This window comes from Choloepus didactylus, chromosome 14, assembly GCF_015220235.1.
Source record: "Choloepus didactylus isolate mChoDid1 chromosome 14, mChoDid1.pri, whole genome shotgun sequence".
Taxonomy (NCBI): domain Eukaryota; kingdom Metazoa; phylum Chordata; class Mammalia; order Pilosa; family Megalonychidae; genus Choloepus; species Choloepus didactylus.
In genome coordinates, this window is record NC_051320.1 from 56,650,306 (window position 1) to 56,677,421 (window position 27,116).

A 27,116-nucleotide genomic window follows, 5' to 3' on the forward strand; every position below is an offset into this window, starting at 1 on the left:
AAAGACAGTCTAAATACATAATGACAATTAAATGCCAAGGATGATCCTGGGTGGAATCTGAGGATGGAGGAGAGGAGGCTCAAAGGGACACAGTTGGGACATAAGAAAGAAAACAAAGGAAATATAGAATGTGAGCTTTGTATCAATGCTGAATTTCTTGAACAACTTAGCTGCACTTAATGTGATTGCATAAAAGAATGCTCTTGTTCATGGGAAATGTATATGTGAATTATATTGTTTGTTCATGGATGTGTGCAGCTTGCTCTCATATGTTCAGAAGACAGAGCAATAGATGATGGATGACAGATAGGGAGGGAGGGAGGGAAAGAAAGAAATGGTGGTGTGACAGGATGTTAAAGTTGGTGGATTGGGGTATCGTGGGAGGGGGGTCGGGGTATGCTGGAGTTCTGTGTATGGAGTTTGTATTGTTTTTGCAACTGTTCCTGTAAGTTTGAATGTATTTCAAAATAAAGTTGAACAACAACAACAACAACAAAAAAAAAAAAACAAAAAAAAAACTAATGGGCTGGGTCCTGCCCCACTCAAGATGGCAGAGTGAGACGCTTCAGAACTCTGTCTCCCACAACAGAAGCTTTGAATGACCAGCAAAAACTGGCAGAAACATCCTTCTCAAAGCTCCAGAGAACATTTAAAGGACTGCAGTACAAGGGCAAGCACTGAATCAAGAAAAAGGTTACTTAAAAGCAGTAGAATCTCTTCTCACTCTGGCTGGCCCCTCCCCCACTCCTCACTGGCTTGGCTTGGAGGCAGACTGTGCTCCTAGTGTGGATCCCTGGTCTTGGTCCTGGAGAAAGCAGAGTAACCCTCGTGCACATACTAGGAGCATGTACGTAAAAAATCTGTCTGGTGGTAGCCTGAGGGACTCACTATCCCAGAACTTGCCCTGCATTTAGAAGGTAGCTCATGGAACTCTCCTACAGAAGGCTGTAGGACAGTAGTCAAGCCATGCTTCCTGGGGCAATGGATGCTGGCTGAAGGACATACAGTGCAAACCCAAGACAATGAGGAAACTGTTTCCTAGGTAAGAGGGGACATTCAGAACCATGTAAATGGGGGATATCCTAGGGCCACATGTGCCATGCCCAAGACAAGAAGCATGTGCAGAAAGGATCAAGGAGGCCCCTACCTACACTTTGGCCTTAAGCTATTCTCTAAATCTCATGTATGGATAAGCCCTGAAGGAGAGCACTTGCAGAGGTCAATATGCAAAGACTGGGAAAGGTGTTTTCTTTTTTCCCTTTATCTTTTATTTATTTTATTGGTTCCTGACAATCAAGGAAAACTCTGTCATAACACCAGCTGGATACAAGCTTAAGGAACAGACAAGTCAGAGTCTAAATTCCAGTGATAACATTAAAATATCGAAATGTCCAGGTTTCAACAAGATTACAAAACATATAAAGAAACAAGAAATGATGACCCAGGCAAAAAGAGATTATTAAAGCCTTAGATACCATCAACGAAGAGGACATATCAGACAAAAGAGTTCTTTAAAAAGGGTCCTAAATATGTTTAAAAAGCTAAAGGAAAACATGGGTAAAAAATTAAAGGAAATCAGGAAAACAACAGATGAACATAAATTGAATATCAAAAGAGAGAATGGAAATTATGAAAAGAACCAAACAGAGCTGAAGACCATGGTAACAGAAATTTAAAATTCCCTAGAGGGGTTCAACAGCAGATTGAAGGTGGCAGAAGAATCCGAGAACTTGAAGATAAGACTATTTATTTATTTATTTATTTATTTATTTATTTATTTATTTTTATCTTCATTTTATTGAGATATATTCACATACCACGCAGTCATACAAAACAAATCATACATTCAATTGTTCACAGTACCATTACATAGTTGTACATTCATCACCAAAATCAATCCCTGACACCTTCATTAGCACACACACAAAAATAACAAGAATAATAATTAGAGTGAAAAAGAGCAATTGAAGTAAAAAAGAACACTGGGTACCTTTGTCTGTTTGTTTCCTTCCCCTATTTTTCTACTCATCCATCCATAAACTAGACAAAGGGGAGTGTGGTCCTTATGGCTTTCCCAATCCCATTGTCACCCCTCATAAGCTACATTTTTATACAATTGTCTTCGAGATTCATGGGTTCTGGGTTGTAGTTTAATAGTTTCAGGTATCCACCACCAGCTACCCCAATTCTTTAGAACCTAAAAAGGGTTGTCTAAATTGTGTGTAAGAGTGCCCACCAGAGTGACCTCTCGGCTCCTTTTGGAATCTCTCTGCCACTGAAGCTTATTTCATTTCCTTTCACATCCCCCTTTTGGTCAAGATGTTCTCCGTCCCACAATGCCAGGTCTACATTCCTCCCCGGGAGTCATATTCCACGTTGCCATGGAGATTCACTCCCCTGGGTGTCTGATCCCACGTAGGAGGGAGGGCAGTGATTTCACCTGCCAAGTTGGCTTAGCTAGAGAGAGAGGGCCACATCTGAGCAACAAAGAGGCATTCGGGAGGGGGCTCTTAGGCACAATTATAGGGAGGCCTAGACTCTCCTTTGCAGCAACCGTCTTCCCAAAGGTAAATCCTGTGGTAGAGGGCTCAACCCATCAAACCACCAGTCCCCTATGTCTGTGGTCATGTTAGCAACCATCGAGGTGGGGTAGGCCAATACCCCTGCATTCTCCACAGGCTCCTCAAGGGGGCACTACATATTTTTTTCCTTGTTTTTCTTTTTTTTTTTTTTTAACTTTCCTTTCTTTTTTAAATCAACTGTATGAAAAAAAAATTAAAAAAAAAAAAAAGAAACATACAATAAAAGAACATTTCAAAGAGACCATAACAAGGCAGTAAGAAAAAGACAACTAACCTAAGATAACTGCTTAACTTCCAACCTGTTCCTACTTTACCCCAAGAAAGTTACCTAATATAGCAACATTTCTGTGAACTTGTTCCTACTATATCCATCAGAAATTAACAGACCATAGTCATTCCTGGGCATCCCCAGAACTTTAAATAGCTTATCTGTTCTTCTTGGATTATTGTTCCCCCTTCCTTGATTGCTCTGTATTGCTAGTTCCCCTACATTCTACATTATAAACCATTTGTTTTACATTTTTCAAAGTTCACATTAGTGGTAGCATATAATATTTCTCTTTTTGTGCCTGGCTTATTTCGCTCAGCATTATGTCTTCAGGGTTCATCCATGTTGTCATATGTTTCACGAGATCGTTCCTTCTTACTGCCGTGTAGTATTCCATCGTGTGTATATACCACATTTTCTTTATCTACTCATCTGTTGAAGGACATTTGGGTTGTTTCCAACTCTTGGTAATTGTGAATAATGCTGCTATGAACATTGGCGTGCAGATATCTGTTCGTGTCACTGCTTTCCGATCTTCCGGGTATATACCGAGAAGTGCAATCACTGGATCAAATGGTAACTCTATATCTAGTTTTCTAAGGAACTGCCAGACTGACTTCCAGAGTGGCTGAACCATTATACAATCCCACCAACAATGAATAAGAGTTCCAATTTGTCCACATCCCCTCCAGCATTTGTAGTGTCCTGTTTGTTTAATGGCAGCCATTCTAATCGGTGTTAGATGGTATCTCATTGTGGAGATAAGACAATTTAAATCATTCAGTATGAGTAGCAGAAGAAAGAATAAAGAAAAGTGAAGAGAGCTTGAGGAACCTGTGGGGACACCATCAAGTGTATCAGCATACGAACTGTAGAAGTCTAGAAGGAGAAGAAAAGAGAGAAAGGGGCAGAGAGAGTATTCATAGAAATGGCTGAAAAATTCCCAATTTTAACAAACGACATGAATTTACATCTAAGATGCTCAATGAACTCCAGACAGGATAAATTTAAATAGACCAATACTGTGACATATTATAATCAAACTGTCAAATGTCAAAGATAGAGAATTCTGAAAGCCATAAGAGAGAAGCAAAGTGTCAAGTATAAGGAAGCCTCAGTAAGACTTAGTGCTAATTTCTCATTGGAAACCAGGGAGGCAAGAGGGCAGTGGGATGACAAAATCCTGAAAGCAAAAAAGAAAAACAAGAATTCTATATCCCAGCAAAACTGCCTTTCAAAAAAAATGAGGAGATAAGAGTCTCCCCCTAAGTGCCTCTTTGTTGCTCAGATGTGGCCCTCTCTCTCTTGCTAAGCCACCCCGGCAGGTGAACTCCCCCTATGTGGGACCTGACTCCCAGGGGTGTAAATCTCCCTGGCAACGCAGGATAGGACTCCCAGGGATGAATCTGGACCTGGCATCATGGGATTGAAAACATCTTCTTGACCAAAAGGGGGATGCGAAATGAAATGAAATAAAGCTTCAGTGGCTGAGAGATTTCAAATGGAGTTGAGAGGTCACTCTGGTGGACATTCTTATGTACTATATAGATAACGCTTTTTAGGTTTTAATGTACTGGAATAGCTAGAAGTAAATACCTGAAATTATCAAACTCCAACCCAGTAGCCTAGACTCTTAAAAGACCATTGTATAACAATGTAGCTTACAAGGGGTGACTGTGTGATTGTGAAAACCTTGTGGATCGCACTCCCTTTTTATCTAGTGTATGGATGGATGAGTAGAAAAACAGGGACAAAAACTAAATGAAAAATAGGATAGGATGGAGGGGGATGATTTGGGTGTTCTTTTTTTACTTTTATTTTTTATACTTATTCTGATTATTTCTGATGTAAGGAAAATGTTCAGAAATGGATTGGGGTGATGAATTCATAACTACATGATGGTACTGTGAACAGCTGATTGTACACCATGGATGACTGTATGGTGTGTGAATGTATCTCAATAAAACTGAATTTAATTAAAAAAAAAAAAAAAGAGGAGAGATTAAGACATTCCTAGAAAAACCAAAGGTGAGAGAGTTCATCACCAGTAGACCAGCTCCACAAGAGATGCTAAAGGGAATTCTACAGGTTGAAAGGAAAGGACAATAAACAATAGATTGAAGTTGCATGAAGAAATAAAGGTCTCTGGTAAGGGTAACAACATGGGTAAATATAAATGCCAGTACTATTGTATTTTTGGCTTGTATCTCCACTTCTTGCTTCCTACAGGCTCTAAAAGGCAAATGCATAAAATACAATAATCAGTAGCTTTTAACTCATAATGTATAAACATGTACTCTGTGACAAAAACCACATAAAGGTGGGGGGTGGAGAGGTATAGGAACACAGTTTGTGTATACTGTTAAAGTTAAGCTAGTATCAAAGTAAATGAGATTGTTACAGATTTAGAAAGTTAAATTTAAGTAACATGGTAACTACAGGCATACCTCAGAGGTATTGCAGGTTCGGTTCCAGCCCACCGCAATAAAGCAAATATCACAATTAAAGCAAGTCTCACAAATTTTTTGGTTTCCAAGTACACATAAATGTTTATACTATACTGTAGTCTATTAAACATACAATACCATTATCTCTAAAATAAACAATGTACATATCTTATTTAAAATGTAACAGAGGGACATAAAGCGAGCACATGCTGTTGGAAAAATGGTGCCAATAGACTTGCTCGATGCAGGGTTGCCACAAACCTTCAATTTGCAAAAAAGGCAGTATATGCAAAGTGCAATAAAATGAGGTATGCCTGTGCAATGAAAATACGAGAGAATATGCAAGGTCATAGACATGGAAAGAATACAGGTTGCCAGGGGCAGGGGGGTCAGAGAAAATGGGAAGTTAATGCACAAAGGATTAGGATTCTGTTTGGGGAGATGGGAAAGTTTTAGTATCAGAAGGTGGTAAGATACAGCAATATCATGAATGTGATTAATCCCATTGAATGGTATGCTTGGAAGTGGCTGAAATGCAAAAGTTCATGTTATGTATATGTTCCCATAATTAAAAAAAAAAAAGAGCAATAAAAGAGACAATGACAATTAAATGTAATACATGATTGTGGATGGGATCTAGCAAGGGAGGAGGAGAAGGTTCAAAGGGACATTATTGAGACATAAAAAAATAGAATATAGACTGTAAGTTTTATATCAATGTGAAATTTCTTGAACTTGATATTGATAACTGTACTTAAGGTGGTCACCTAAGTGAATATCCTTGTTCTTAGGAAATGTACATGGCACTACTAAGCGTTCAAAGAGCACGAAGTATACAAACTACACTCAAGTGTTCAGAAAATGGATTGATAAATGATACTGAGTATCTACAATATGCCAAACACTAAAGCTAATGAGAAGACATTCATGATCCTACCAGTAAGTGCCCTTACTGGGAAATTAGACCTTGGGAGAGATGGGTGAATGGAGCCTATGAGGTACTGGGTATTTTACACCATTATCTCATTTAGTTTTCCAAACAACCCTGCAAAATAGGTATTGCCTTCATTTTACTGATGAAGAAATGTTGGCTATACTAAGATATTAAAGAACTTATCGCATAAAGAGAACAAGCCAAGATTCAAACAGAGATAGATATGGCTCTATCACCTGCTTTTTCCATTTTGTTGAAGTCACCTTCATCTGGGATCCTATCAGGGATGGATTTCCATGCAAATCCCTGAATTTTCTTCATTGTCTTCGTTTTTTGTTGTTGTCCTTACAGTCCTCTTTCTCTTCTTCTTCTTTAAATAGCCAACAAAGCCCTTCCTAATACTTGAGAAAAGGTGGATAGAGAAAAAGGAGGTTAATGTAGGTTTTATAAAGTCACAAAGAAATAGTATATATTTCAAGACATTTCATTTTATTATTAGAATAATAGTTTACATTTCAATATTTGCTGTGATTTTGCAGAGCTTTTGAAGACATTTTCCCTTTATTTGGGAATCAATTGGAAACATTGTTACCAATGTTATATTGTCTCTGGAGTTTTAGGCCTTGTTCCGATGCAATAAATCCAGCTGTAGTCTGTTGGTGGCCTTAGCAGAGCAATTCTCATGACAGCATATAATATCCTGCTGGCTGCCTTTTCTGTGGTTCAAAGGCCTAGTCATAGTTTGTTTTTTTCTTAACAGCCCCAAATTGAAAACCCAAATGTCCATCAGCAATCGAATGAATAAACTGTGGCATATCCATACAATGGAATACCATGTAACAACAAAATAAGAGCAAACTATTGCTACACATAATATGGATAAATCTCACAGACCTAATGTTGGACAAAAGAAGCCAAACGCAATAGTCCATGTTGTATGAATTCACTTACATGAAGTTCAAAAACAGGTAACACAATTTATGATAAGAGGTAGGAATAGTGGTTACCTTTGTGGGAGGCAGCAAACTTTGAGGTAACATTAGGGGTAGATGGGAGTTTTCTGAGGTGCTGGAAATGTTCTGTCTTGAACTGGGTGGTGATTATATGGGAATAAACATAGCTTACAAATCATAAAGCTTTATTCTTTAGACTTGTACCTTCAACTGCATAATGAAACCTTAATAAAAAAAAAATAAAAAATTCATGCAAAAATAAAATCTGGGTTGTAAAAACAAACAACAGAAAAATCTGGTCTACCGCAAGGCAAGGAGGTGATTTCCCAGATTGCCACATACCAAAGATATAATTATAGGAAAATACTCCAACTGCAGCTTGTTAGGGTATGCTGAAAGTTTTCTAGCTGCATTCACACACAATGCACTGTCTCTCCTAAGTCCACTGGGTTCGATCACAATTAAGAGAACCTTGTTTACACACAAATTCCACAAAACACATGTATCTGTTAGCATCTGAGTCCAGACTAAAGCTAAGTCTAAATGACAAAATATATGTATATTTTAAAGTTACTATCCATTAATATAATTGGTAAAGGAAATAAGAATTTCTGTCTTTTGAATTTTTTTAGGGTAAAGATTAATGATAAGGATATAAAAACTAAACAAAAGAAAACAAACTCTGAGCTAAAAGCACAGACCCTGGAGTCAGAGAGCCTGGAGTTCCAGACCTGTATTTGTCACTTATTACTAGTGTTACTAGTTATTAAGTTATTAAGAAAACGTACTTAATTTGTTGGAAATTTCTATAGCAGCTGGTAATTGGTGTTTTATCCAAAGTATTTCTTAATAACTTGAGAAAAGGTTGACATCGTCCTAATTGGCACAAAAGTGCAAGGCAGGGTCAGAAGGTTTTCTGTAGGTGTTCTATAGACTCTTATGATAATCATTGGTTAAATCCATTTATCAATTACAAAAGAACCTAGAATGGGAATATGAGCAAGCTCAGAAAAATGATCACCAGGTCGTTAAAGAAGTGTTTCATATTCCTGGGCAGTCCAAGAAGCTTACAGCAAGGAAAATATTCTGATTCAGAATTTTATGCCCAGCCTGTTTAAAGACTAAACAATGACTTTCTTATTCCCTTAGCTCTTTGCCCTAATATGTGACAACAGAAAAGCATCAAGTTTTGGCTTACTACTGCAAATTTTGATAAACATAAAAATCTGCTTGCTACCTGTAAGCTCCTCCTCTACCCACACCCCACTCCTCCCCAGCTAAGGGTAGTGCAAGTACCTGAGATTTTATGGAGCTTTACTTTTTGCAGTTTACAGGCAGTTTACACAGAGCCTAAACATGAACTCTGGAGTCTGAAGACCTGGTTCAAATCCCAATTCCAACACCACCTATGTTTGTTTAGTCATTTAACTTCTTGAAGCTTCAGTTTCCTCATCTGTAAAATGGGAATACATTACTAAACCAATCTCATAGGGTGGTTTCAAGAATTAAATGAGATGCATGTAAAGAATTCGCTTGATAAGCAAGCATGTAGCATATGCTAATTGTTAGCAGTTACCATTACTCCCAATCAGACATTTCTTTCACTGTTAAAAACAAACAACAAAATTTTGTTTTTTCAAACTGCACATGCCCCCTACCTTAAGAATCACTGCTTTATACAGGGGCCCACAGCTACTACTTCTTAGAACAAATTGGCTCGGCTCCTCACTTATATAACAATTTTCCTTGTAGGCCATAATTTTGGTGCTAGCAAATTATCAGTGAATCACAATTTGTATTGTAAATAACTCACCAATTTTGCAAACAGATTACATATAAAAAACATTAGATGTATCAAAAGATTAAGTTAAAAATTGAAAGGACAAGTGTTTAGCATATGATTAATTTTCCATTATAACTTTCATTACTTAATGGTCAAAATATCTTAGATTGATTTCAGTATTTCAAAAAATCTTAACATTAGGGGATGAAAATAGTACTTTTGAATGTCCGGATGGCATGTCTAATTGGCAACTTGAAAATGAGCCTGATAAAATATATCCGAAGTGCCATATTTTACTTCAGGGGTAGTATAAACAAAAACCCACTACCAACCATAAATCTACCTTTTCATATATGCCCTATCAATAAGTATTTTATACATTTTGTGGGACCTTTTGGAAAAATACAAATATTCTTGACTCCTTATGTGAAGAGCTTTTTTTCTATAGAAAGAATGTTAATTTGAGTTAATGAATCCCATATTGTTCAACATTTTCTGGAGAACAAAGTCAGTAAATAATTTGCATGTTTTTCTCTCCCTAAATTTGCAATGATTGTGATTGATACCGCCAAAAATTTGAAATAAGGTTACCCTCTAATTCTGCCATGTATAAATGCAGCACTTAAAACTAGGTGGTTGAGAAGACATTGCCAACATTCAGGTGATTTAAGTCTTAGAACAGTAACCGAAAGATTTTAATTCTAACCAATTAGATTGTCTAAATGAAGATAGGTTATATTTACTAAAGTGGAAGAAAACATGAAGACTTAAAAAAGGAGATAAAAGAATTCATCAGTGTAGCTTTGGCATTGCCCAAAGGTGTGCCTGTCCTGACTTGAGATTCTCCATGATTGATTTAGCCTCCTAGCCGAGAGGTGTACATCAGGCTATCACAGCTTGCTTGTATTAGCCAATGTACTAATTCCACCCATTTTGTTTCGAACTTGAACCAACCTCCTAAATTTTACTTTGCTTCCATGAGAGCTGCTCTATAGGGAGAGAATACACTTATTAAACCCAAGTATTTAGGTCCTTTTCAAAGTCATATACTTATTACAAATGAATAAACTAGGACAACAGTTTTACATCAAAACATTAAAAAATAGTCTAATTACTCTCCATAATCCCACTGACTTGTGATCCATTATTTTGAGCAGGAGGGAAAAGGAGTGGAAGCAAAGCTAGCATACTATAAAGAAGATACAAGTCTTAGTTGAAATGGAGAAAAGGATTCTAGGTCAGAAAAGCAGTTTCCAATTAGCAACTATAACGTACAGTACACCAGAAAAATGTTGCCTATAAAATTAAGTCTCTGAACTTTCCAGTAGAAGCAACCCTACATATGCTTAAAGATATATGGTGGTTCAATTAATGTCAGTTGTCTTATTATACTTTTTCTCTCAAATCCTGCATGAAACTAGGTAGTTTAAAAACAAATCACTGTAGGTTATGAACTATGTATTTATCAGATATAACTTAATTTTTCCTAACATAAGTCCTGTCACAGGGACTACATTCCAAATTTGCTGGCTCCTTCCCATCAGTCACATAAGCTTGCTACTTCTACAAAAATAGACAGTTCAACTGTTAGATATGAAAATTTTTTTCATATCACATAATTCCAACTGCCCAATATATAAAGTAAGTTACTTACTGTCCGTGTAAATCCTATCTGCATGCAACACTGGAGTATTTTTTAGTGTTGGGATCTTATTTACAGATACAGCTTCTAAAATGACTCAAACTAAAATTTTGAGTAATATGGTATGTACTTCTGATTTCTTAAAGCATTTTAGAGATAGAATCACCTTAAATGGTGCCTCAGAAATTCTCATTGAAACTGTCAGCACTTAGGGGTCTGTAGTCAGGCAAAATGCAAAATAATCAACACTAGAATGCCTACTAGGTGCACTGATTTAAGCAACCAGGTAGGAAGGGGAGGTTTGTGTTTAAATCAAACCCAGAGTTTCAAAAAAAAAGTAGCCAAAAAGTATTCCAGGGATAGAAGCATCCTATGGCTTCATCAAACAGAGAAGGGCCACTGTCACAAGCCAAGGTTCAGAACCCGAAGAGCAATAGATCACAAAAGCAACAGAGCTATTTCTCCCAGATGGCCAGGCATACACTTCAGAAGGCTAACACTGGCAGGATATGGAGAATGGAGTAGAGGTTAAAATTAGAACATTTTTCTCAAAAGTACAATTCAATTGTCTGGGTTATTGTTTCAATGCATATCTCCTGGACCCTAGCCCACATCTAAAACCAATCTCTGGATAGTAAAACCTGCAAATCTTCATTTTTAATAAGTATCTGGGTGATAATGAATTATATTAGGTACTTATACAGTCATCTACCAAAACAACTTTAACAAACTAATCCTAACTCTGACATTTAATCCACTTAAAAATGCCAAAAAGTTTACATTATCCACTCTCCTCTCCAATAAATATATTGCATAGCTTTATTGTTTTATACTATATAAATTAGGTTTTAAGCTAACTGCTTCCCGACCTAGAAATCTCAAGTTATAAACTGGCATGGTTTCAAAAAGTGAAGGACATACATTATATTAACCTTGGTTCAAGACTGCTACATGGAAAGCTACATTTATAGAGCACATTACAGGAATTGACTTGTGCCTCTTTTGCATAAAACTATGTCCAGTTAATTCCAGCTCAGCTGTTTACACATGCCAATACAACGAATTAAAATAAAAAAGCATAACATCACTGTGCACTGTTTAAGGAATTTTTATTAAAGCAAGAATTTTATAATCCAAATTACGTTTCCTTGCTCAGTTATCAATTCTGTTATCTAAAACAGAAGTGATGTTCTGAGCTATTCCACAGTAAAGAATTACAAAATTAAAGAAAGGAATGCTTTAAATTTTTGTACTTTGCTGAAAATTCTTTTTCCCAGGGTCTATAAAACATTAATTTGTTTTTATATTTTACTATTTTTTTTTGTTTTTTTTTTGTTGTTGTTTTTAAATCAATAAGTAATCTAGGACTAGCATTATGTTTGCTAGCCCTGGCATTTGCTCGGTACATAAGGTTCAAAGTTTCCTTTCCTTTTTTTATTTATTTTATATTTTGCAATGTTTTTTTCCACAATATTTAAGTTTTTCGATGTTTAGATATTTTTCTTCGGTGAAGCACAAGTTTCTTTTCGTGGTCCCTGATCAATCTGTAAATAAAAAAAAAAAAAAAATTGAGTTTTTCTACTAATCAACCTCCTATGATATAGGCCATCATTTCCCAAATTGTCAAATATCTCTGGGAAACTGATCATTTGTTACTCCTAGAAACGAACATTTGAGCTTCAGAAATCAAGCTTGACTGCTTTATGTTTAATACGGCACTTGTCAGTAGCAAATCAAAGCCCCTGGCCAAATTCAGTCTGCTGCCTATTTTTGTAAGTAAAGTTTTACTGGAACACAGCCACTCATTTACATACTGTCTATGGCTGCTTTTACACTGTAACAGTAAAATAAGAGTAATTGCAACAGAGACAATATGGTCCAAAAAGTTCTTTTATCCCTTACCGAAAAGCATTACCAACCCCGTTACAAGCCATCAAATACAAATTACTATATAAAAAGTGCTTGGATCTTAAAAATTCAAGTCAAGGTTGATACTAGGGTAATAGGTAAAATTTCCTTTAATTTCTTCTATATTTTTAGTTATCTCTAAAAAATTATCAATACATTTGGATTGACAGAAAAATGAATGTTTGCTATGTGTGTTTCAAAATATACTCAACAAACTGTTATAAAAGATTTAAAAAATCAAGCTTAAGATAATATATACCACAGTGGGGAAAACTCACTTTAAACAGTTGGAACACCAGTGGCACTGTTAACTGCTTTCTGGGCAGCCTCTTTAGCTTGGTGGGCTTGTAGTACAGCTACAGCTTCATCAACCTAAAAAAAAAAGGTGGGGGAGGGGGGTGAGTTAGCTCAGAAAAGGAACATCTAGAGTAAGTTTCCAAAAAACAATATGCAAATTTTCCAACAAATAAAACAAACTCCCTTCTTTAGATGAAAGTAGAAAAAGTCTATCAAAACACTGTATCTGTGTTTCATTCCACCATTACAGAAGAACTACATTCTCTTGCAGATTAACATCTTACCCTCTATCAAAAAAAAAAAAAAAGTTGAGAGGCATCAGGAAACATCTCCGTTCTCCAATAGGGAAAGCAGCAGCACAACTAAGAGACCACAGAGATGCTGAAGCTAGACAAGTGCCACTTACTCAGTAGCTGTGAACACTGGGCAAATTATTCAATCTCCCTATGCTTTCCTCATCTATAAAATGGGATTAAGAGGATTTAAAATTAAGTCTTTATAAAGCTCCTAGAACTGCATTGTTTGTAGAAAGCACAATATAAATGTTCTATAAAATTAGTTTCTACAAAAAGCCATAGAGTAGGTATTATAAAAGGCAGTTAGATAAATGATAAATTTAAATTACCTTAGAACGGAGAGACTCTGGAGACTCAAGCATATGAAGAAGTTCTGAATTATCAATCTCCAACAACATACCAGTGATTTTACCAGCAAGCGTAGGGTGCATGGCTTGAATAAGAGGAAAGAGCCGTTCACCTACGAACAAAAACATTCAAGAACTTCTTTGGTCAAAAAAAAATCTTAAGGGCATTCACCTCATTAGAATGCGGTTTTAGAAGCCAACTTCTGTATAACTTAATGAAAAGACGGCTATAGATCAGAATAAGAAATTTCTCCACAAGAAAATTAATTCTCAGCACTATCAGTTGACCAAAAGAAAAAAAAAGAAAAGAAAAGAAGAAAGGAGGGAAGGGAGGGAGGAAGAAATTAAGCACTATAGTATTAGGTTGTTAAATCTGTGCTCAGGCCAAGTCACTCTTCTCATTTGTTTCAAATTCTTTGTTCCAAAAATGGAAGAGGGTCCATGGTAATTGTTGCCGTGCCCTACCCATGCTCCCCACAAATATATTTTATTTGCTTAGGGAAACCAACAATGCCATCATAATCATGCATGCCAATTTAGATCAATCCCACTACCATGACTGTCATTTTTATATGCAAATGGTATCCAAATGATCGTTGTATTTTAGTCTCTTTGGAACTAAGTGGGGCAAAGCTACTTACCCAACATCTGCTTTTGCTCTTGAGGAGGGGCAGATGCCAACATGGAAGCAGTCAAAGGTTCCTGACCTTGTACATGAACAGCAGGCTAAATATTAAATAGGAAGATTCAAGAGTTTAAAGTACAGATGCAGACATCACTGGAAAATGGTGATCAAAATGACAATCTAAATGTGAATAGAAGCTAAGTAAATTAAAAATACAGTCTAGGATAGCTATTAACACCTATATGCTCAAATAGGTAGAACCACATGGGATATTATTTCATTTCTTCTTTCACCTTTGTAACCATTCACCTATTATCAGTATCAATTTTGGTCCCAAGGTTGGAAAACAGGTAAGCCAAAATAAACTATGCCAAACAAAACTCTCAAACTACCAGTAATTCAGGACTGAGACTGCCAGCTGACTGGTCTAATTCCTTTAGTGTTAGCCATGTAACACATTCTTTACATACTACCAACTGATGGATCATGAATTTGCCAAATTTTCTAGAAAGCTTAAGCTCTCATATATCACATGGTTGCCTTCAATTTCTTTGATTTCAACCAAGGACTATCATTTTCATAAAGAAATCATTAAATCCATACCTGCTGCATGGTAACTTGGGGCTGTGCATTAAGATGTTGTTGTGGATTGCGAACTCCTGCAGCATATTTATACTGTGGAACGGTGCGGACAGCAGGAGTAGCTGCAGCAGCAGCAGCCGCAGGACGTGGACCCATTGTCTGTGTTGATGTATTAGCTGGAAAATACAAACATATTTTTATATATTTTTGGCTACTTCATATTGGAGATCAATTTTTACAGGCAGGGTAAAGACTCACCAACACGTTGTGTTGACATGACTCGTGGAACCTGTGAAGAAGCTGGTCGCATAGTACTAAATGGTGGTCTAGGAGCGGCTGGGCGTATAGCACCGGGCATATTTTGGAATGCTACATCAGAAGACATTAACATACAATAATTGGGAAAAACAAAGTAAAAGTGTTTACATGCTATTTACAGAGCTGAGGTTGCACAAGAAGCTAAAAGTGACCAAATATAAATACAGTTTAAGACCAAGCCTTACATCTGCATTTTCCCCAGACTTATCAGCTCAGAAAACTAGTAAATAAAAACACACAATGACAAACAAGTACTTATATCTGAAGTCAGACTACATAAAGATGGTCCCAAGTGCTCTGGCAATACAGCATTGTTACACAGAACAAGACCTAAAATACCAGGATCCTGACCCTTTATACATATATGATTAGATGGAATAGATTTTCTAAAACCACCGCCTAAATGAACATGAAATTAGAGAAGGATCTAGTCCTAAAATTTTTATAAAAGGAAACCAAACCAGCACAGGCATTACTGTCTTAAGAAAAATGGCAAAGCAATTTGAGTGATTAAAAAAAAAACTAGGATCCCAAAAAGGAGCACCTAGCACTGTAAATTATAAAACGCAGAATATACCACGAAAACGTAATATTATTAGCTACATTTGTCTCATGTATATTTTTAATTCAAATAACTAACAGCCTTAATTAAAAGAAAATTAAAGGCTTACGATGAGGTCTGGCACCCTGAGCAGTCCAGCGAGGACTTGGTCTTAGTTGAGCAATTTGGCTAGGAGGATAGTATGCAGCACGGTTCTGAGTCTAGAAAGGAAGCAAATTTATCAGATGAAGAAAACAGCAAACAATGCAACTGGTTATATACTCTCAAAACATATTCCAGGTCTTCATATTCTAAGCATTTCTTCAAATTCAATCAATCATTAATTCACAGGTCTCTTCATGTTTTTATGGCTTTACTACTTTTTAAAATGCTAAACACTAAAAATGACCAAATATGAAAACTTGTAAAAACATAAGGTTCTTGTACTCTCCTAGAACCTACCTGTGGGATAGCTGCCATGAAGTAACCTGAAGGAGGTGCTGGCTGGTAGGGGTTGATTACAGGGTTGGGCACAGCTCTTACACTTGCCATTCTCTGCATATACTGGTTAGTGAGGTGAGCCTGGCGCTCTTCTTTGCGCTGAGCTAAAGCTACATACAATGGCTTGGTGGCCACAATTCTACCATTCATTTCGGTAACTGCTTTAGTGGCTTCTTCTGGGGAGGAGAAACATACAAAACCAAACCCTTTGCTGCGACCACCCTCCATCATAACCTATTAAAAGAAGAAAAAAAAAAAAGGTTAATGCAATGGCAGAATGAGGCACAAAAAGAGGAGAATCTTATCCTTCAGACTCAACTACAGTCACTATATCAAATATTAATTCAATATTAATATTTTAACTTTCAATATTAAAACTCACAAATGTTAAATACATTCAAAGCCCACTAACTGGACTTTTGGGCATATTAGAAACAATTAAAATTCAACTATTCTGGCAATACAAGCTCACAAGATTTTAGTATTCTTTTAAGAAAAAAAAGCAGCTGAACCTTATAATTCAATATCTACTTCTATAAATTTATAAAAATTTCACATTCAAGACCAAAAGGGCTGTAAATATTGGGTATAGAAGATACCTCAGGAAGCAGGTTCAAAAATAACTGTCAAGATTTTTTAAACCAGCAAAGAACCTTAGCTCTGCAAATTGAATACATATGCATGCTATCAAACTATATTAACTAAACATATCCATGCAACTATGGAGGATTCAGTATGTTAATGTTAGCATTTTAAAATAGTGGGCAGAAGACGGACTTCTGAATACTCATTACATGGTACATCAGGAAAACCGAAGAAAAAAAATTTCTTCACAAAACACTGAAGAATCAAACTGCCAGATAATTTTGAATCTGGCACATAAAATACAAAAAAAAAATTCCCAAAATAAAACAGAAAATCTTTCTAAGATAACAAACCCCCCAAACTGAGTAAAAGACACGGACAAAATATCTGCAACTTTAAACAAAAGGCTGGCATGAAAATGCTCCTAAATCAATAAAAAGACAACCAATACGCAATATAACAATATGCCAAGACGAGACATATGCAAACCAGGCAAATTAAACACATTAAATGCACAATACCACTATATTTCACAATATATTGCGAAGACAAGATACCACTTCCTATTAAATTAAGAATGTTAATTAAAGCAGTGTTTCTAATAGTGGAAACTTGCCCAGTAACCCCAAAGTTTACCAATATAGGTATGATGAAGTAAATATGGCACATCCACACTACGAACTAATGTAAACTGGCACAGCCACACTATGAATAGTCAAGCCTTAAAAAAATGCCAAAAATACACATGTAATTCATAGAATATGTAGTATGATCCCAATTTCTAAAAACTATATATACATATACAAAAAAAAAAAGAAAAAAGAAAATCTTGGACAAGCAAGAAAAATTCTTTAGGAAGGATACTCAAATTCCAAGAGTTCCCTCTGGAGACCGAAAATGGGGGATCGAGGAATGACCTTTTTTTCACTTTCTACCCTTCTGTCTTGCTTGATGAATTTGTTTTTCCAGCAAAATTAACACAATGAACTCTTCCCTCAAGAATTTCTTGCCAACTGTTTTCCCAGCCAATGGTGATATTATCCACAAACATGTTTTAGAAAAAACTAAAGGAGAATTCATACTTTTGCAATAAACTGATTGACAATATTCAACCTAAGCAACTTTCAAGGAATTTAATAAGGATAAAGACCCTCAGGAATAAAAGCTATGGTCCTCTAGATAACGTAGAAAAGCACAGGCTGAAAGGTAAGGGAACAACAGTACTTTGCCTTTTATTTGCATTCATCTACCTTGTCCTTAACACCCCCTATTTACAGAAATAAGCTCCTTTGGTTAACAGGGTCACCAGAAAAGACGTGTATAAAGCTGGCCATGAGATCACTCCAGGTCAGCACATTGTAACCTTTCCTGGGATCTTCTGAGACTGGTTAAAGTTGTGGACCTTCCTCCCCAAAACATTAAGCACATAACACATAACTTGGATTCCTGGACCATGGACACCAGATAAAAACATCTAGAGCAGGGGTTCCTAAATGAAAATTTCAGAATTTAGATGAAAATCCTACTCTATTGCTGATCTCAAGCAAAAGGAAATATAATCAGGATCTTTATTGCTAGGAGATATGGGGTTTAACTACACAGAATGAACTGTATTAATGAATATCAAGATTACACTACTGTAACAATTATAGTTCCTAATAAATTGCCCTTCTTTGACCAGTAAAATAAACCAGTTTAACTGAGTACAGGATACAGTACATATGTAGTCATCACCAATGCAGTCTTCCTCGGGAAAGAATTAACTTGCCATGTGCAAAATGGAAACACTGAACTAACAACATCCTCTTTGAATCTGAATGTAAAAGTTTTAAAAGTGATGAAGCAAAAACTTGGTTTCCAGAATACCTGACCATTTAAAAAACAAGAAAAAACACTATAGGAATATTAATGTGAGAAATTCACATATGTATATATACATGTACATGGATTTTTCCCAACTCCTAAAAAAAAAAAAAAAAGCATCATACTTTCAAAAACCACACACTCTACCTTTGCACTAGTGATTGTACCAAATGGAGAAAACTCTTTCCGGAGACGTTCATCATCAATACCATCATCAAGATTTTTCACATAAAGGTTAACACCCTAAAAAGAAAACAAAACTATAGATAAGGGAAAAGAATACCACAGTGAGGCACACACTTAAGCACACTACCTATTCCATGTGTCTTCTCCTTTCCCCTCTAAAACCCTCTCAGCTACCTGGTAATAACTGAAACGAATGTAACATAGGTTCCTAAACCCTGTCTTATTTTGCTTGTTCAATTAAAAATGAACCTGGTATCTGGTGATTCTATCTTGCTTCATCTGTTCAAATTTGCGCTTAAGTTCCGTCTGTCGTTCCACTTTTTTCTGAGCTCGACCAACGTAAATTTGTTTTCCATTGAGCTCCTTTCCATTCATCTCATCCACAGCCTTAAAGAGATCACAAATTTTAATCACTAATTTGCAACATAGCTCATTTCTTCAACAATAAAGAAAATTTGTTAAATTACAAAAGCTAGGTACAGAGGTTTTGGGAAAACATAGCCCCCCAAATTTACACCCTCAAAACAAATACATAAAATGCAAATAACCCAAAATGATACAAAAACATAGAAAACAGCCACTGGTATAAACATGTATTTCAACACGAAAGCAATATAACTTTACATCTCTTCTTCTTACTATAGAATATAGAAAAAAAAATCCCACAAAAACTGCTTTTAATTAGTATATTTAAGCCTTACTTTCTGTGCATCTTCATGCCTTTCGAAGCTCACAAATCCAAAGCCTTTGGATTTTCCACTTTCATCAGTCATTACTTTCACACTTAAGGCAGGTCCTAAAAAAATATTTTTAAATGTTTCAGATATGCCATACAACAGTCTGCATACTTAACTTAAACACACACAAAAGCAAAGTCAGCCACCAAAGAAAGGAATTTTTTAAACTTCCAAGACTCCCTCCAACTGCCTTCAACCAAAACACACACAAATGGGCACTTAGTATGCTCTTCAAAAGACATTTACTTTTACCAGCAAGTTAAGTAAATACTCTCTATTCCCTGAAAGATTCCTCTTTCCATTTAAGAAGATGTTTTAGATAGTGTAAAATTTGATTTTCTTGACAAAGAATTTCTTAAGCCTTGGTTCACCAGATTTTCAACAGGAAGCGGAGGGAATACATGGTTTGACTCTGGGAAGACATAGCAGAATCCCTGGAGAGGAGGAGGCATGATTCTGAAGAGACACTTAAACTTAAGTGAGTGGTAACTCACATAGGTGGGGAAGAAACAGGTTAAAAATCACATTATTTGATTTCAGAGAATTTGGAAGAAGTATGAGCACAGGTAAATTGTTTCTTTTGAATGTGTCTCTGTCCTAAGGCCATGAACTTCAAATCTCTGCTGTATAAAACAATGTCAAAATATGACATATTTACAATATTGCTCTAAATCAAGCATTATTCATTTGAACTAAGTGCTTAGCATTAACCAACTAGTTACAAAATATCTAATTCAAACAGATTAAGAAACAAGACAGATGAAATCCAAGAAAACCAGTCATTAAAGAGAATTTGGGATAAGATGTGGGACATGTGTCACCTATTTCCCACATTGTAAATGATTTATCTTTAAGCAAGACGGCAAATTTTTTGCTCAGAGCATGGAGGGTCAATGTAGCTTTCCTAATTCTTTATCTTTTCTAGTCCATCATTAATTCATGAACTGAATTGGAGAACTCAAAAAATAAAAAAGCCACTAAGTTCAAATAAGATAGCACAAAGGATGTACTAAGCAAATCATCTGCAAATATAAACAATTGTAAGTTCATCTACCAATCTGTTATCCCACTACCTAAAGTGAAGCTGGTTATACTTCATTAATGTGAAGTTTAATGAAGTTAATTTGAAATGGAAGGAAAAATATTTTAAGATCCCATGCATTCAGAAATCCATCCTAAGGAGATACGACTGGAAAATCTGGATCATTGGCTTTGTCTTTGAAAGTCATTGTTTTAAACTGCTCCAACATGATGCTATTGAAATTGGCCAAATATCTTAAAGCTGGCCGGGTTTTACTGTCCTATAACTAAAAAACCGCACTCCAACTTGATTGTGTCAAATGCATGCCCCTAATAAGGAATCTTCAAGGCATAAAACCCAGCACTATATATGTACCTTAATGTAGCAAAGTTTTAAAATCTGTTCAAATTAGTGAGACGGTCATATCTTACTGTACTAATCCAGTGCTATTAATTTTTAATCTAAACTGGACAGTCTCTTTATATGTCTCTTGGTAGCTTAACCCAAATAACTACAAATATTTTAAGTACCATGTAAGTCTCAGCTAATTTGAAGTATGAAGTATTAACTAAAACTAATGTTGAGCAATCACTTAGAACTTCGAGCATAAAAATTTAATTCAGACACATTACCAAACTTGCCAAAGAGATCCTTAAGGCGCTCATCATCCATGTCTTCTCCAAAATTCTTGATGTAAACATTGGTGAACTCTTTTGCCCTAGCTCCAAGTTCGGCTTCTCGTTCTTTACGAGACTTAAATCGTCCAACAAATCTAATAAAATATGTAAATACTATGACATTAGGTTCTATTTTATGAAATTCAGATTAAACCTGATGGTTTCTGTTAATGAGAATTTCAGTATCTCTAAGAACACACTATAAAAACAGAAATAGGGCCTTAACATCAAGTATGAAAACAACTCAAATACAACCGCAAAAAATGGAGCACCTCTCTTCCTTCCCTCTAGCTAACAGGGATTAAAGAGATCAAAAGCTTTCAACCTTACGGTTTCAAATGGGCCTTTGCACTGTTTGCCAGTTCCTAAAACAAAAGCTAAAACTTCTGAATTTTGTATTCTTTTGCATACAACAACTTGCCTGGAGATTTTCTTTGCAGCATTATCAACAAAATGACTTTAAAGAATTAGGTATTTTTCCCCTATTAGCTTCTCAATGCTATTAGTTTTGTAAATGTGCTCAATGGAGGCATAATATTTCATTGTGGACAGGATAAGCTTCTGCTTGTGTAAATAGTGTTGCCTCTTAGAATTGCAGAAATCCTTAATAGTAGGTAAAAGAGTATATAAAAGTTTTATTATTTATACATATGCTCAAATTGTTTTCCAAAGGGTTATATCATTTTATACTCAAAGCAGCAATAAATCAATCATTAATATAGACCTTGCCAGAGGCAAACTTTTCTTTCCCTTTAAAGCACCAACAGGCAAACTGAAATATTTTCATTTAATGTCTTCTTCAGGTACAGACTGACTATACCACTTGAGGCAGGGATTTATGAAAACCACACCTTAGGGTAATACAGTTAATTTGCATGTGATTATTGCCATTTACATAGCAACACGAACTCACATATCTTTTACAATATGACCTTACAGCTCAATTTGCCCAGATGATTAAATTTAAGATTTGTCATTTCTTTGGGCTCATAAAATGTTTTACAACCCATAGTAGAAATAGTCCTGTATATAAGCTTTATCTTACAATTTTAAAAGTTTGCTATTTTTAAAAGCCAAGTATATTTCAGGAAAGATTAATCATAACAACTTCTGACTTAATTCACTGAATCAATCAATATAAACTGCAGCAGTATGGCCAAAAAGGGGGATAGGCTCTGAAATCAGACCACTGGGTCTGCATCCCAATGCAATTTACTTTGTTTCCATACCTATTCCTTCAACTATAAAATGGGCTAATTTACATCAGGAATTATGAGGATTAAGTTTCTGTCTAAATATCTGATTTTTCAATTTTAAACTTATTTTTGGAAAAGCTTGATGTCCCTATTTATATATCTTCTCCTTTTTCTTTTCAGTTTCAATGTTGACCAACTATATTAATTCACTGTTACGTGTACATTACATTGGATGTAGAGAAAAAACAATTATAAAATCAAGACGCAGTTTACTAATTTTAACTCATAAAGAGCAAAAATATACTAACTTTTAAAATTGATTTGAAACTATTAAAAACATAATTGGAATATGAATATCTTACACTTTGCGATCATTTAGAAGCATCCCATTCATTTTTTCAATAGCTCTTTCAGCTGCTTCCTGTGTCTCAAAATGTACAAATCCGTAGCCCTTGGAACCATTTTCATCACAAACCACCTAGGGGAAAAAGGCATACCAACTTTCCATTACTTGCTATTGATTTAGCATTTTCCAAGTGTTCAGAGGTAACTTGTCGGCCACTTAACCTGATAATTTGGGAAGTAAAGCTATCCAATTAACAGGTAACATGGTTGCTATTTTAAGGAATAAACTAAAGGTAACTAAAACACTGTAAATATGTTTACCTGTCACTCTGCTTACCTTACATGAAAGGATGTTACCAAAAGCAGAAAATGTATCATACAGTGCTTTATTATCAATAGATTTGTCCAAATTTTTAATGAATATGTTGCCCACTCCACTTTTGCGAAGCGATGGATCACGCTGAGACCACATGATGCGTACTGGCTTGCCCTTTATAACATCAAAATTCATGGTGTCCAAAGCACGCTCCGCTGTAAGAACATTTTCAGAATGAATATTACTTTATAACTTTACGGGCTACCTAAGATTATATAAATTATGGTTGGTTGGGCCTGTGGTATCACTAACATGCCCTCTTCATACACTAACTGCAAGATGACTGAACCTACCTTTCAAGTATCACATATTAGTCTAGATTTAAAGTGTATACTGGAAAAAGACAAGATAAAACAAATTTCCCATATGCACTAAAGGATGGCATTTGTGAATAATTCATATAATTTCTTAAACAATCTCTTTCCTCAACTGCTATTAAATTTAAAAGTACCTTTTTGTTCCCAGTCAAAACCCAGATTCCCCTTCAAATACAATCTGCTTAATAAGCAATACAAAATACATCATAATTCTAGATTATTTACAGGCTGAGAGTATTTTATAGATTTTCAAGCATTTTAACTTCTTCACTATTTGCCAAAATTGGTCATTTCATTGCTATCACTGCCAATACACAAAACGAGTCCATTTCTTAAAAAAAAAAAAGTTCCTAAATTACTGGGTAAATTTCATTGATTCATGCTATCACTTCCTAATACCAAGTAGAAAACGAAAGGCTAGATACCTGGCTATACCCACTTAGAAAGACTGTAATCAGGTCTTTTAAAACTAACAGAAGTTGGATGTGTAATCACAGAATTTTTGATATATCAAGTTTGCCTATTCATAATTCACTTTGAATGCTTTCAGCAATTCTCGATACACAAATCTACAATTACATAATTTTATCTTAAATCATCTTTTTACTCAACAACTGAGGATTTAATCAGATTATTTTTGGATAGTGCTAGAAAACTTCAAAATATATCCAGTTAATTTCCAGGGTCTTTGAGGGACTGAACTGTGTATCCACCATCACTAAGGAAATGCTCCTTTAATAGAGCTGACACTCTGTACAGAAAAATGTAACTTAAAAAAAACCTGTTAATCCCCAAGAGGGAAACAAATAATTCATGGGAAGTCCTGAAACACCAGTTTTCACAATTCCATGCCAATGAAACTGTGAAGGACATATTTTCCAGCTCCTTCTTTACGTAAATGAAAGTTCCATTTTCTAGATAGCAATAATCAACACTCAGCTCGTTATCAATTGACCACATCTACTTAGCTCCCTTAGTTTTTTAGCTGATTTGATTGAGCTTTTTTTGAATAAGTTACCTCTTCCTGTTCAAACTGGAAATTGGTTACTTTCAGAAGTTATTCTACAAGCTCATCAATATAGCAAATGCAGCAATAAATAAGTAAAAATAAAAAAAAAATCACTGGAGAAACCATTTGGAAAGATGGTAAATTAAACACAAAAACCAGGAAAATGGAAGGTAGCTACTGGGATGGAACAATATACAGTACACTACAACCACAGCAACCTTAAGTTCAACTTTTCAAATCCTAAGGAAATAAAAAAAATTTTTTTTTTATTTAAAACCATTAAGGTTAGAAAGAATACAGTCTCAAGTTAGCTATTTCACAGGATTTGTTCAAGTTTTCTCTACCAACTCTTTACCTGCCCCCCAAAGCACTTTCTCAAATTTTTTATTTTACATCCAATGATAATCTTTGCCTAGAGTTATGGAGTGATATTTGGAGTTACTGCCGACAGAGCAAAACCTGAAGTGCAATTTTACAACTTCTAGCTGTGTCACTCAATATTCTGCTTACCCAAAGTCTCAGCTATCAACCTAACCTAGCGAAAAGTTGTTCACTAAAGTAACCTAAATTCTACTGAACAAACTTACTAAGTTTAAATCCCACCCTTAAGGCCATTTCTAGAAAAATGAAAGTTAAATTCCTTACATTTTAGAATACTTGAAAAGTATCCTAACACTCTGTAAAAATGCAAAATTGGGCTGTAAAATCAAGTGAAGCTAACTTCTGGAAGTCAACTGATGCAGAAATAAAAATTCTGATGACCCATCAAGCCACATATTTCATTGATTTACGACAACAAAAAAAAAAATTAGCTGTATTTTCCCCATAGATTTCAAACTAAATTTAATCTCAGTTATTTTGTATTCAATTATTCCAGGATTTACGGATATTTTGGACCACCTGTAAAAATAAAAGAAAACTGAACCACTTGAATGCTACATATTCCTACATAATGATTCAAGAGTACTGGATTGAAGTACGATTCAGTCCGGTTTATACTAACATTTTACAGCTAAAACTGATGAATATACTTTTAAGAAAAAAACCCTGAAAACCACAGGAGCTATTTCAGAAGGTAAAAAAATAAATACTGAACATATTAACGACTTTGAAACCAAAGAAGCCTAAGCTGAACAAAAAATAAAAGGATCAAAGCTGGCTGACAAATACATGGTCTCCAAAAGGTCTTCTTGCCCATCCCCTCCTCCCATTACCCTGCAGTCAATGGTGAACGAGAAATGCTAGGTCTAGGGGAAAACCCCAAATGCACTACTCATTGGTAGTTTACATTTCTAGATCCATCAGTCACTGATGAGTTACTTCTAAACAACGGACTGAGAAGCCTGAGGATGACCACCCCATCACTGCAACTTTATTCTAAGGACCTGTGGCTCCCCTAGGCGATTGGGCCAACATCAGGAACAGGCCTCGGGCCTGCGAGGTTACAAGGTTCAACACGTGGTATTTTTCGAGCACTGAATTTCACTTCCTCCCCTTTCCGGGGAGCCGGCAAGAGCCCGGGGACCGGGAGTGCCTCCACCCATTAGTGGAGAAATGGTCTCTACACTCAACGTCCCCAAATCCCGGTTACTGTCAGGTGCGACTACTAAGAACCGAATCTCACCCACCCTCCTGGCGCGTCATCACCCTAAAGTTCGAGAGTGGCTGCGGCCGAGAAAATGGTCGCAAAGGAGGAAGTGACCCGGCATGCGAGGGGCGTGCGGCTGCTGGCTGCGCGGGTCCCCGCGGGCATGGTGAACATGGCTCAGGTGGAGCAGCCGGACCGGGGAGTCCCGGCGCCCGAGCCTCTTCCCGGTGGCCTTCGGGGGGTGACAAGCCCTCCTGCCTCCTCTCCCCAGGCTTGCCGGCCTATCCCGCCCTCCCGTCGCCGCCCGAGCCTCATGGCCCGCTGCCCGCCCGCCGGCCCGGCTCTCACCATCCGCCGGCTGCTGGAAGTTCACATACGCGTAGCCCAAGGAGCGGCGGGTGATCATGTCCCTGCAGACCCGGATGGAGAGGATGGGCCCGGCCGGGCTGAACTTCTCGTAGAGCATCGCCTCGGTCACGTCGGGGTGTAGGTCCCCCACGTAGAGCGAGGCCATGGGGTAGCTGGGGGCGCTGGGGTTCATCTCGGCACAGCTGCCCGCAGGGCCACAGGCCGCGACCTTTCCGTGAGAGGAGAGCGAGTGCTGGGGCCGGGGACCGGAGCCGGGGGGAGGGGAGCGGGGGCAAGCGCAGAGGGACAAAAATCAACCGGAATCGAAAACTACTCAACGGCCGCAGAACCGGGTCGATCCCCTGCCGCTGGCTGCTGGCTGGGGAGCGGGGGTGGCGGTGTCGGGTCCGGGCAGCGGGAAGGCCTCGGTCTCTTGGTTCCTTCTTGGAGCTGCTGCGGGGCCGCGGGCGGGCGGGTCGGTCTCGGCTGCTTCACCGGGTTATTTTATAAAAGAGGAAGGAAAAAAAATAAAAGTCTCCGGCGGGGGAGACGCGGATTTTTTGTAAATTTTTTTGGGTTTTTTAAAAGATTTTTTTAGATTTTTTTTGGATTTTTTAATAATAAATGTGTGTTCCGAGCCCGGAGCACACACTCCGCACTCTCAGCACTAACCGCCGGGGAGAAGGGGAAGCACCGCCTCCTGCACCCTCTACTTATACCCCCCGCCGCACTCGCCCCGCCCCGCGCGTCTGACGCCAGGGCCCTACGCGAGCGTCAGCGCCGGAGGAGGAGGAGAAAAGGAGACGAAGGGGAGGAGGGAAGAGAAAACAGGAGGAGGAAACAG

At 36.9% G+C, this 27,116-nt stretch overlaps 1 protein-coding gene across 2 annotated transcripts; it reads right to left on the reverse strand.

Moving 5' to 3' along the window:
• Positions 1–11,702: 11,702 nt before the first annotated feature.
• Positions 11,703–26,953, reverse strand: PABPC1 (poly(A) binding protein cytoplasmic 1). Of its 2 annotated transcripts, none has more exons than XM_037802787.1 (15): positions 26,273–26,953; positions 22,972–23,165; positions 22,652–22,767; positions 21,058–21,188; positions 19,360–19,454; positions 18,908–19,045; positions 18,620–18,715; positions 15,986–16,258; positions 15,654–15,744; positions 14,923–15,033; positions 14,686–14,840; positions 14,099–14,183; positions 13,440–13,570; positions 12,796–12,889; positions 11,703–12,153 (listed from the first exon to the last, which is right to left on the reverse strand). In XM_037802787.1, the coding sequence occupies exons 1-14, from the start codon at positions 26,463–26,465 to the stop codon at positions 12,797–12,799; spliced, it is 1,902 nt and encodes a 633-aa protein (XP_037658715.1). In that variant the 5' UTR covers positions 26,466–26,953; the 3' UTR covers positions 11,703–12,153; position 12,796. The 2 variants fall into 2 exon arrangements, with proteins under 2 accessions (XP_037658715.1, XP_037658714.1); XM_037802786.1 differs by having other exon boundaries at positions 21,049–21,188.
• Positions 26,954–27,116: the final 163 nt, after the last annotated feature.

Bases quoted from the DNA above. Each gene is read 5' to 3' on its own strand.
- PABPC1 (XM_037802786.1), bottom strand. From the start codon at position 26,465: ATGAACCCCAGCGCCCCCAGCTACCCCATGGCCTCGCTCTACGTGGGG. The intron at 18,716-18,907 runs GTTCATTTTTAA...TTTTCTTTTTAG, and splicing joins ATAGAATCACCAGATACCAG to GGTGTTAACCTTTATGTGAA. The intron at 14,841-14,922 runs GTGAGTCTTTAC...TGTATTTTCCAG, and splicing joins CATGTCAACACAACGTGTTG to CTAATACATCAACACAGACA.